Raw genomic sequence first — 12,985 nt, 5'->3', positions numbered from 1 at the left:
GTCCTATTTGTATTCTTTTAACATTTTTTCTGTGTTTGTGGCTATTTCCATGTTCAAGAATATAATTTCTGCTTTTAGAGATATACTATTTGACTTATAATTACCTCAGAGAATACACTACAAATCCTGCTACAGACCTCCTTGTGGATAGGTTCTCAGTAGGCCATGTCTACAAACAAATTTCTAAACAGTCTTATTAAGTAAGAAACACAGAGCCAAATACAAGGGTGAAAGCCATAGAAATCAGTGATAGCCACCAATTAACCTTAGCTTACCACATCACCATAACTTCCCAAGAAAGCCTCTTCCTATCTAACCTGCACCTGTATTGCCTTCCTGTTCTGCCTTCTCATTGGCTCTTAACCCAGCCACATCACTTCCTCATCACTGCCTATCTGTACACACCTCCAGGTCTCTATGGTTGGTACTGGGATTAAAGGCGTGTGGTAAATGGATTAAGGGATACACTTGGCTGTATCCTTGAACACACAGAGACTCTGCTTGCCATGTGATCAGATTAAGGGCATGTGCTATCACTGTCTGACTTTTGTTTATGGCTGGCTATGATCCCTTATCTCCAAGCAAACTTTATTTATTAACATACAAATAAAATATTACTACATTTTAGCACAAATAAAATATCACCACATTTCCTTTTTTTCTAATAAAAATAAAAAAGAATAAAAAAGTTATAACTAATATAAAAAACTATATATAATATATACAAGCAATAAATACATCAACATTGTCTAGTCCATTTGAATTTGACAAACTCAGAGAAAATATTCCATTATCTATCTTATTTTATTAAGTCCAAAATGTACTTGATTCACTTTCTATCCTAACTTCTATTACTAACAGAGAACGATCTTTAATATCATTCAAATATAAATAGACTAGATATTATAACTATAATTCTTGCTTTATAACTGTTTTGTTAGGTGCAATTTTACTGTTGAAATTAAGGCCTTTCTTTCATTTAGACAGAAAAGGGGAGGTGCTATGGGACATTTTGTATGCTGTGAAAATGTGTAGCTCTGATTGGTAAATAAAATGCTGATTGGCCAGTAGCCAGGCAGGAAGTATAGGTAGGATAAGCAGACAAAGAGAATTCTGGAAGATGAAGGCTGAGTCAGGAGATGCCAGCCCACCATCCAGGGAGCAGCATGTAATGACACACAGGTAAAGCCATGTGGCAACATACAGATGAAAAGAAATGGGCTGAGTTTGAGTGTAAAAGCTATTCAGTAGTAGGGCTGACTAATGGCTAAGCAGTTTTAATTAATATAAGCCTCTCTGTGTTTACTTGGGTCTGAGCAGCTGCACACTAGGCAGGACTCAGGAAAACTTCAGCTACACATGTCAGTCTGTCCATATCAAGTGTGTTAATATTTCCTATGAATCTGCCTTTTCCTTTATAGAAGTTAATGGCACCACTCTCTAGTCCAATATCTCCAGAGTTGCTTTAACCCATCTTTAACCTGAAACTCTCATAAATAATTGTAATGACCTTCTGGCTGAACAGTGTCTTAGATTTAAATCATAACATCTCAGAAGTTGCCTTTCATCACTTGTCAGCACATTAGTAATGCACTCCTAATTGGTTTCCTTTCCCTAGACTCCCAGAATGCCAATCTGGGAGCACATTACTATGCTAAGCTGTGTAAAAAAAAAAAAAAATGGATCCTACTCCAGTCCTCACAAAAGATGTTGCAGACATTGCTCATTAGTTTATGAGTTATTCACACTAATTTAATCACCTTTCATACTGTTTGCCTTTAAAGTTTTTCTGAATTATGTCAAATTTTCACTAGCAAATTTTCTGTAGTATGTAACCAAAGTCCTCCCTTAAAACACACCTTCAGTTTCTGGGGAGGTGACTTTTCATGAAGGCAATTTTTGAAGTATTTCTATTATGATGATATTCTATCATTATCTCTCAACCTATCTATAAAAATGACATATTGATCTATGGGTAGATAGATGATAATAATTAGAAGATTAAATAGACAGGTTCAAAATAGGTTATACAATATTTTCCCTTCAATAGTTCATTTGGAAGATGGCCTTTTACTTTAAATATCAATGACAGAAATTGCTGATATTCAATTCCTTTGTAGTTTTCTTCATTGAAAAATATCTTGCAAATTCATTATTTCTCAAAACAATGGCAAGCCTTATCAAGAGGAAAAGACTGTATTGTCTAAGTGAATTCCTAAATAAAGCAGAATATATCTCTAGCTCTAAGCACGTGATAAAATAATAAATATCGGAGAGCTTTAAGCTTCTGACATTTTTCCAATTAAATTGAATGAACATTGCCCCATCATAGTTTTATGATACTACTTTATCTTGCAAAGAAGCATTTAAGGAAAAGCTTAATAAATGTCTATTTTTTATTTAATGATATGAATTAAATTTTTTAAATGACATGTTTTTTTCTCTTTTTCAACAGTATTTTTAATCAAATGGTGTAACTGATTTTATTTTAATCCTGATTTCCATATACTATTAATGCAAAGGCAACATTTTGAAGAAAAACACTGCATCTCCAGCTATATTTTAAATAGTTTCTAAATTTAAAAGGAAATTTTAGTCAAATTTCATGATTAGAGACATTAGATTCATGAAAAGTTATTGAAACATTTGTTTAAATTGACAAAATGCTCTTGACCTGCTACTAAAAATAGATTAGTACATGCAAATATTCAAAAGAAAGATGAAATAAAAATATTTTTTTTTTATACACTACATAGGCACATGAAGGCTGGGGCAAACGCTGCATGGATTCAACTGTATAAAGTGCTTTCATTAGACTGGTCTAACAATTCTATACATAATAGCAGTTCTCTGACACTAACCATAGTCAAACTGTTTGAATTGGGTCTCAACATTAGGAAGAGGATTCTGAAGAGATGGTTGAGGTGCAGAATCTCTTTTCTTAACTGTGGGTATAATTCTAGCTTGTAGAAATGATGATTCAGGTGCAATTCTATTTCTGAGTTTGGCTGTTCATGTAATATGGCCCTTCAACACTGAATTTCAGAAGTCCTCCGTTTATAAATCAATTACCTCTCAAACATTTCTTCCTAAGTGATTTTTTAAACCTATGGGGCATCACTGAAAATGGGAAGTGGACACAAAGCTACATGCCTAACCAACAAGCTATATGCAATTGATACCTGGGGGAAAGGGAAAATCAGTTTTCTCCAGTGGATTGCACTGGGTATTCAGAGCAGGTCCCATGCCCAGGTATAGTTAACCAATGGAGAATGTACTCCATATTTTTAAAGGCTTTTTATTTATCTTTTTGTGTGCTTATTTGTTTTGATTTTCATTTTTGTCTTGTTTTGGTGAGAAAGAGGGAGAGAAAGAATAGGGAGATGGAAAGGATCTGAAAAGAGTTGAGAAAGGGGAAATCATGATCAAAATCAGTGTTTTAAAAATAACATATATATTTACATTAAAATATATAAATAAAAATATATGTATGATGGGTATGTATTCCCAGAAACATTAAATACTCATGAAAATCTTCAATATTGAGACTGTACTTCTACATCATTGTTCTTTGTACACAAGATGCTTCTCTTTGAAGAATGGGAAATGGCATTCTTATTGTCGGATTTATTGGAGAAACTTTTCATGAAAAATGCTTTATAAATAATTTGAGACAGTCCAAAGAATCTGTGGTTCTGATTTTTAGAGTGTAATTAATTCCCTAATTCTGAACCCTACTTTTTATATTTTTGGTTGTGAGCCTAGCCTTTAACGGCTGAGCCATCTCTCCAGCCCTGAACTCTACTTTTTAATGAGAAAATTCTATCTCCTTTTGTTGGGCTTCTTAAATGACATACATCTTCCTAGTACTCTGGCAAGTATAAAATACACCTTTAATACTTGAACTAGACCTTGCTTCTGAACGCAGAGAAAAACATTTATTTCTAATGATTGTTCCAATAGTTTTACATAATACAAAATATGTTAGCATTATTTACACATTTAATTCTCATAGTACTTTTTCAAAATGTGACTATTTTATGTAGGAAGAATTACATCTTGAAATATTATTCTTTAGTTAAATTTTATTAAGTGGGTAAGTAAAGTTGGAGAAGTTTTAACTAAAATACTGCTTTGGTTGAAATTGCAGATTTCTCAATTTTTGTAATGTGGTATCACAACTATAAACTTTACTTATCCATACATCAGTAGGATATTCTAGTGCTTTTATCTCTGGCAGCTACCAAATTCTTCAGATCTTTTTGGAGTTGCCAACCTCCACCTCTGTTCACAGTTCAACATTTAAGTTCAAATGCTCAGTACCAAACTCTCCATAAATTGTCTCATACAACAGTGTATTTTCATGTATACTCATTATCACATTGTAAAATACTTTGCAATGAAAATTTTTCCCTCTCTGGTAAGAGGCTCAGATAGGAATGCTGCTACATCCTATGCATATAAGCATGCTGTCAGTGATATTGGCAGAATAAGGTCATTTTACAAAACCGTGATCTAATCTTAGATTAGCAGAAGAATGAATCTTCAAGTAAATGTCAATTTACTAGATCCTGCATAGTTCATCCCCAATCCAAAGGAAGGTCTCTAGGTCTAGAGACATCCTGATAAGAAGCAAAGATATGTAAATCCTGCATAACAGTTAAGTCTCTGGATTTGAAGATTCAGGTAAGAATAATTTCCATGGTTTGTTTACTGTCCACTTGTTAAATCACCAATATCATATTACTTACGTATTGAAATGTTCAGAGAAGATCAGATTGGTGGAGGTACCAGTGATTGTTGTCAGCCCACCAATGGTTGAAGAGTAAGCAATAGATAGGCACATGAGTTTACACATCATGTGATCCTTCTTTGACCGATATTTTGCTCCTGTAACTGAATTCTGTTAATAAGAAAATACAGTATGAGAATAGCTCTATTTGCAGTCATAACAACATTTCTTATATAATGACCATGTTCCAACTCTCCTGTTTCATAAACATGATGGTGTTTGAAGATGGAATCTTTGGTAGATAATTAGAGTTAAAGTCATGAAGTGAGGTCAAAGCCCCTTTAAAAGGAGACATTAAGATTCCTCTCCACCAAGTGGAAATGCAGGGAGGTGGCCAGGTTTGTGTCCAGGAAGCAGCCCTCACCAGACCCCCTAACCCTGCCAGAATTGAATCCTAGATTTAAGTGTGACAAATGGAGCATTGTAGAATTTTGTTATAGTAGCCTGGGATAACTAATAACATAATACCTTCTTGTCTACAGAAATGTAACAATAAAATAAACATTTAAGTAAGACATTGAAATATTTCACAAACACAGTTTCAGTCATTCTTTAATACTTCTTTCCTAACTCTGGGCCAATCCTTCCTTCATCTCTTCTCTCTCATCATAACTTCCAAAGATTTATATCACTTCCTGCTGTTACTGATGGCACATGGTCAGCAAGTTCCTCAATGTCTTTGGGAGCCTTTCCCCTCCTTGGTCCTTTGATGGTTGATGTTCATGAGACATCTCTCTGGAAAACAAATGTTTTCATCTTCATGATCCTTAGTATTAAGAGATGGAATCAGAATCCTTGTTGTTCACTATATCTTCCAAAATATACCGCATTTCTCTCTCTCTCTCTCTCTCTCTCTCTCTCTCTCTCTCTCTCTCTCTCTCTGGATCATGTAAATTGGATAGTCTTTTTTTCTCTACTTTTGACAATGATATTCTGAAGTAGCCATTTAGTGCTTTCTGTCTTGCTCAGTCTCTCATTTTGCCCAAAATGTATGCCCTAGTTTCATTTCTCATTTTGTGAGAAAATATCCTGACAAAAATGGAGGCAGAGAAAGAGTTGACTCAGTTCACAATTCTAGGTTATGGTCCAGCATGGTAGGGAAGTCACAGGGCAGAAGCTAGTCACATCCAACTTGTTTATGCTCAACATCACATTTCCACACTGTACACGCTGTTCAGGATTCCCTGAACCACATTATATCCATAAAAGTTTCATATCACAGTGAGCTGGGCAATATTATACCAAATTACTGATGAAGACATAAGACACAGAGATATCAAATGAATTATCCAGTGTTGGTGCCTACAAGTGGCAAACCTGGAGAATGAAATTGGTGTTGTGCTTTAAAGCCCAGAGCTGCAGCCCTAACAATTTGTGAATTGTCCTCCTTAAAATATTCTATTCCTCTACTCACTTAATTCCATTTATCTCCTTTTACTTAAAGTGCCACAAATGTGTTTAGATTCCTCCATATCCAAAGCCATAATGTCATCTTGTTCTAAGTCAATATTATCTCTAGCCTGGATTGATCTAGTAATATGGATCAACACTTGATGGTTTCACACTTGTTCTATATGCTCCACTCTTCAAATAAATCTAAGAATTATATTAGCACTTGATATCTTTTATCATGTTGTATTCACATGTATTTTAACATAAGGGTATTTTTAAATCTGTAGTGTATAGGACACATTGTAATTAGTCAAGAATTGCTATAAGGATATCCACTGGTTATCTTGGTAACCAAGAACACATATTAAAAAATACATTTATCCATGTCATGATAGTGCTATAATGACTATTGGGGACTAGACATTATCTGTAACCTGGATCGCATTTCTTTTTGATACGTGCCCAGAAGTAGTATTGGTGGACCATAGGTTAGTTCTACAGTTCATTTTGTAAATAACCTTTATAGTATTTTATATAATGGCTACAACAACATATACTCCCACCCACCAAGCACAACAGGGTGCATTAGTATTCCATGCAGATAAGCATGCTGTCTGCAATATTGGCAAGGAAAGGCCTTTTTACAAAATCATGATAAAGCAAAAACAACTCTCTCTAAAAGTCATCATAGATGTGGAAATGTCATGTAGCATGGCAAGGTCGGACACTATGGACTATAATTTACCTTATACTTTTTAATGAATTTAAAGGTCAGCCAGCCCCCATAAGTATCTCCAAAGAAACTCCTCACCCAAAAGCGAGAAATTTATAAAGACTCTATTTGCCTTATATTTTCTACTTGGAAATGATTTGTATTTTCCATGTTTTTTTTCTATTTAAAAGTTACCTAAAAAGGTATTAAAATATGGCAACTTTCATTAAAAATTTCATGAGTGAACCTAAGTGAAACTTGAAACATAGCTTACACATTAAATATTTTTACTACAGAAAAAGATATCCAACAACCCAAGAAGTGATATATAAGTTGGAAATTATTAAACTGTAGATGTAGGTTTTTGAAAATGTAGTTTGTGTATTGTTCCCCATTGACACTAAAGCTTACAGATTTAAAAACAAATAAAAAGTATAGATTTTATATGAAAGATGAACTACAAATATTTGTATACGTAGACATAACAATTAAAATGCACTGGAAGGTTTGAAATAAAAATAACTTCATACTGAGATGCCGGAGTCTTTTTCTACATGGAGAATGTAAAAACAGCATTAATTCCAGTGTGAGCACATAAACTGATATTCATGTAGATATGATGGATTTAGACAGACAGAAAAGTTTAGGGTCAATTCAAATTCCACTATAAGTAGATCTATACATTAATTGATCACACCAATTAAATGTTTCTTAGAATATTTTTAGTGTAGAATGGGAGATTCATATTTTTCCCATCCTGTGACCATGATCCTCATAATTGAGATTTATTGTCATTTTTTGGGTCAGCGTGGGAGGCTGAGGTTAAGTAGTTATGCTGAGGCAAGGAGAGCCGATTGCTAATACAGAAATTATGAAAAAAAAAGGTTCACAGCAATAAATCTTTGGTGTCCTGTTGAGACAATAGTTTGAATCTAGAATTAAGTGTTTGACACCAGAGCAAGAAGAAGCTGGATTAAATCGCCTGAAATAGGCAGTAAGACCCTGCCCAGAAGGATACACATGTTTGTAAATATGGAATGAGAAAATCATTACTCTGTGGCTTCATAGTGGAGGATGTTGGTAAGTGTTGAGTATATGTTTGCTTTATACTGAGTCAGGCATTTGGGGAGGAGAGTACAAATATGAGCATTTCAAAGAAAAGAAGGATTTAAATTAAATGTGAAGCATCTACAAATACAAGGCACAAGTGGCCAGGAAGACTCTTGTGCCAGGGTGGCCAGGTGATTCTTATGCCAGGAGTGTGTTGTGAATGGTAGAGTGCTTATGTCATAAGGTAAAGACTTCTGTGAAATTACATAGACAGGTTGATGTGTGTCATCAAACACATAAGTATATCCACATGTGCAGAGCTGACTATAAACAATTCTAAAAGGATATGACAAAATATTACTAATGGTATATCTTGATAATGTAATTATAGTATCTGCTGCCTTCTTGATATATTTTGTATCTTCTGTAATTATAAGTAATTTGCATGTGTTTTTTAACATGTAAAAGGGTTATAGACTACTAGAGCAGACAAGTATTTATATTTGATGTGGAACAAACATCAATTTTTTTTCAGACAATAAAATAAGCCTTAAATGTACAATCATTCACCACAGATCTGAAGCCACAGCTCCTTCATCATAGTTCCCTCTGGGTCATTTCCTTTTTACTACCTTCCCTTACAATGTTTTTTTTTTGGGGGGGGTGTTAATTTGTGTAGTTTTAAACCTACTTCTAAAAATTTGACCCAATTCCAATACTTGACATACAGTAGTGTCATATACACTGAAATATGACATCTAAGAACTTGCTAGTGTTTTTCCAGATCTTCTGAGTAACTGAAATAGTTTCAATTTGATCATGACCAAATGCAGAAATCTGTGACATGATCAAATACAAGTCAGACAGAAACCTCAGGCCTAGATGTCACTTTGTGACGCCTCCTGGTGGCCATGATGGCAGATGTCAGAGGCAAGATGCACATTTCCAACTCTGATGTTGAAATTATAGGTATGAATTACCAACAGCCAGCCAATCATCTCTAGAGGCCCCATAAGTCAGTTTACTGGAATGAACTGAATATGTTGTGAACACATCTATAGCTTCTGTTTAAATGTCATCATTATAAAAGGATGATTATGAAGGCTATTAGTCCTTGCCAAGCAGTTTCAGCTTGCCAACAGCTAGCTTGTAACCCTGCAGATCTTTCTGTGTAGATGTGGATTCACCTTAGTGTTCACTTACTGCCAATTCTTTTTGTGCTAGAATGAACCTAGAGCCTTGACCACGTGCCTGCAGCCTTTTTACTTCTCAATTTAGAGACAAGGTCACACTAAGCTGCTCAGACTGGCCTTAAAGTCACTCTGTAGCCCACCCAGACAGCCCTTGACCTGGAAATTCTCCTGCATCATTCTCCTAAGTAGACATGCCCGCATTACTCAGGCCCTATCTTAGTTTCTCAGATGCAGGCATTGCAATTCAACTTTTGTTTTGTTTTGTTTTTTGAGACAGGGTTTCTTCATGTAGTTTTGGTGCTTGTCCTGGATCTCACGCTGTACAACAGGCTGGCCTCAAACTCCCAGAGATCCACCTGGCTTTGCCTCCCAAGTGCTGGGATTAAAGGAGTATGCCACTACTTTGGCTTGCAATTCAATTTTTATACACCATGTAAGCAACATTTAACATTTTTCCCATAGCTTCCTTCCCTAACACACCTAGACTTTCTACACTTCCATGGTCCTAACATTATAACAACATAATTTGTCTTAGAGTAGAATTCAGTGTTTCAGTGAATACTAAAATAGCTGAATAAGAATAGATACATGGATAGATAGAAGTAGACAAAGGAGTTTATATAGTGATATATACAACTCACTTGCTCAGTATTTTGTGGACAAGCCACTCAATTCTAAATATTCCCTTTTGTAAATTTCCTCCCATTACAATCAAATGCTAGACTACTTTAAACACATCAAATACTCTCCACTTTCATTGTCTAGGTATCATATCTGCCAGGACATTTTCATCTGGTTATTCCCCCCTTAGAATTACCAAAGTTAACTAGATACTCCTACTTCATTGTTCTTTTTGTTGGGCACTGGTACTGATGGGAAGTAAGTATTATTTGGGATTTTGAAGGCACTATTTGGTTTTCTACTGTCTCTGAATAGTCTGTGTAAATAGAGAGGAGTATTTAGCTATCCATTTATTTTTATGTCTTTTAAAAGGAATCAGTCCCCAGTCCTTCTGCTTTTCTGAAAGCTAGAAGCTTGTGGAGTCCTCTTCTTACCCATGGTATTCCAAGCTCTCAGATTTCAAATGAGATCTGCCCTGTGAGGTCTGCTTCTGGGCTACCATCAGTGGGATTTTAATGATAAATGTTTCGTTCTTCCAGTGTGGAAGTTCTCTTGAATTCCTTTATTCTCTACCCTTCCCTACCCTTCTCCTGAGTCTCCCATTGCTTTCCTGTTCTTGTTTCCTAATATTTCATCATCTGAATTTCCCTTTACAGTATGCTCTGAAATCTTCATTTTTATTTATAATTTATACACTTATTTGCACTGTATTTCTATATTTTTATATTCTTGTCTCTTCTTTCTCTTCTTCAGAATGCTGTTTATATCTTATAAATGCAATTTTTTCCTTTGCCTCTCTAAACATATTAATGATGTTTTCCTTTCTCATATTTTCTTCTCCTTGCACTGACTGTTTCCTGCACATAGCTGATTTCTTTGTTTGTTTGGAACTTCTTCATGCCTCAGGCTTTCTTCAGACATCTAGGAATTTGGGGTTGCCTGCTCATATGTAAAGCAGTGAAACACTGCTCAGAAGCTCGGCATGTGTGCTTTGGGGCTCGCTCTTGGCTGCGAGCTTCACTGGCAGGCTTTTTCTCAGAAAATTCTAATGCCAGGATGCTGATGTTTATTCTGTTGTGCTGATGGCATTCCCCAGGGAAGACCTTTCTGGACTGCTGTCTGTTGACATCTGGAGGATATTAGAGTAAGACGCTGCCTCCAACAGAGTAGAAAGCAGCTCTCAACTGCCTGCTCTTCTGGAGGGCATTGGAACTGCAGGTTCCCTGGACCCAGGGCATGAGCTTTTACTTCGCGGCCTTGGCATGAGCTTTCACTTGGTGGCCTTAGTCTCATTGTGATCTCTCCCTTGACATGGAGCCATCTCTGATTCTCTTTAGTCTCTGTGCTGCCATATCCAATGACCACATTTCTCCTTGATGGAGGAGCAGCTATCTTTGTGGATTTGAGGAAGACATTTGGAGACTTACTGGCTTCAGAAGCAAAGTTTGTCAACCCTCTCCCCTTTCAACATAAATACTTTGAAGTATGTACTGTTTAAATTGATGTACTGGATTTCTTGACTACTGATTTTCAATTCTATGCCCACAGATAGCCAAGTCTTTCTGACGCATTCACTGGTATTCCAGCTTCTGGAATAATTTTGCTGTTATCCCTTTCCTTTATAATTACAAACTTGATTGTGATTATGGCTGAAAAATATACTTGTTCTTATTTTAATGGAGATTCATATAGAGTTGAGGTAATCTGGACTGTTTAACATGTCATTTCAATGAAGCTCTGACGCATATATTTCTATTAAAACAACAACAAAAATATAATGGAGGCGTGTAATGCTATCTACCTAGAAAGCTGAAGCAGGAAGGTCTCTATTATACAGAGTGAATTCAAGGACAACTATCTACCTAGCAGGCCGAGGCAGACAAGTCTTTGATTACATAATGAGTTCAAGAACAATCTGAGCAAATTTAGTGAGACCTTGTCTGGAAATAAGAGAAAAAATGAGGCTGGGGATACAGTGCTAGAGTGTGTGCTTGCTTTATGCACTACCTTGGGGCAATCCCTTAGTTGCTGTTGTTTTAAAGAATTACCCTTTACTAATAATGAATGGTGTCTCACTGTTCCATATGTCAGCAGATGATGTAACTAATGAAGCAGGAGTAGAGTGAAAGTTCAAAGGCATAGAAGAATGAAAGCATCAGGCCTTATTTTGTTCAATGAATATCAGATACTGTTATTTAGTTTTAATTAAGCTTGACTTTCACAGCGATATTTTATTTGTACTGAAATGTGATTTTATTTGTATGTTAATAAAGTTGCCTTGGGGTCAGAGCAAGCCATAGCAGAAGCTGGGCGGTGGTGGTTGCATGCCTTTAATCCCAGCACTTGGGAGGCAGAGCTAGGCTGATCTCTGTGTGTTCAAGGATACAGCCAGCACGGTGACACACGCCTTTAATCTCAATACCAACCATAGAAGACCTGGAGGTCTGTACAGACAGGCAGTGATGAGGAGGTCATGTGGCTGGGTTTACAACCAAAGAGAAGGCAGAACAGAAAGTCTATATAAAAGACAGGACACAGGAAGTAGGCCTCTGGTGGAGAAGAAAGACAGAGCAGCAGTGAAGGGTAAGGTTTTCAGCTCTCAGCTATTGCTCTGACCTCTTGGCTTTTAACCCTGCAATTGGCTCTGTGTTTCTTATTTAACAAGACGGTTACATCTACAGACTTTCAATAATGTGCATAAAGCTTGAAATAATTTCTGTAAGGAAATGGTTTCTGGAAAGAAGCACAGCATGTAGTTAATAAGCAAGTGAGCAGAATGAAAGGTAAGGGGATTCTTTCCCCAACTTCAAAATGGACACTTCATGAAGATCTATTGAAGATCTAGTCAGTGGTACCTGAGGAACTCAGGGTTTCAGTAAAATTGAAATTATCAAAAACAGTCCTTGGAATAGGGTTTCCATCCTTTGAAGCTACTAACGGACTATGCTTCACATTGTGATTGGGAATACCAGTTTACAAAGCAATAGGGAGATGCACAGAACAGTTTTTAAAATTTAGCATTCAAGGCATGGAGGCTCTTCAGTGTGAAAAGATGCTGCTTTTCAGCAATGCTTTTAAAAACATGATTTTTCATAATGCAATATGTATTTACAAACTTGTATTAAGTTAAACGCTAATTATTTGGACGCTTTCTTTGCAATTTTGTAGCTAAGACAAAAATATATGTGGTACTAGATAAATGATATTCTTTCTGTAGTGGTAAAA

At 35.9% G+C, this 12,985-nt stretch overlaps 1 protein-coding gene across 1 annotated transcript in view; it reads right to left on the bottom strand.

Annotated features, from left to right (window-relative positions):
- Window positions 1-12,985, bottom strand: part of Slc13a1 (solute carrier family 13 member 1) — a 78,546-nt gene that overhangs the window by 28,516 nt on the left and 37,045 nt on the right. Inside the window, exon 7 of the mRNA XM_036182856.1 lies at window positions 4,752-4,903. Within this exon, the coding sequence (XP_036038749.1) occupies window positions 4,752-4,903 (152 nt within the window). The remainder of the gene's footprint in view (window positions 1-4,751; window positions 4,904-12,985) is intronic.

This window comes from Onychomys torridus, chromosome 3, assembly GCF_903995425.1.
Source record: "Onychomys torridus chromosome 3, mOncTor1.1, whole genome shotgun sequence".
Taxonomy (NCBI): Eukaryota; Metazoa; Chordata; class Mammalia; order Rodentia; family Cricetidae; genus Onychomys; species Onychomys torridus.
The sequence above is the reverse complement of the archived record's forward strand: the minus strand, read 5'-3'. Positions and strand labels throughout refer to the sequence as shown.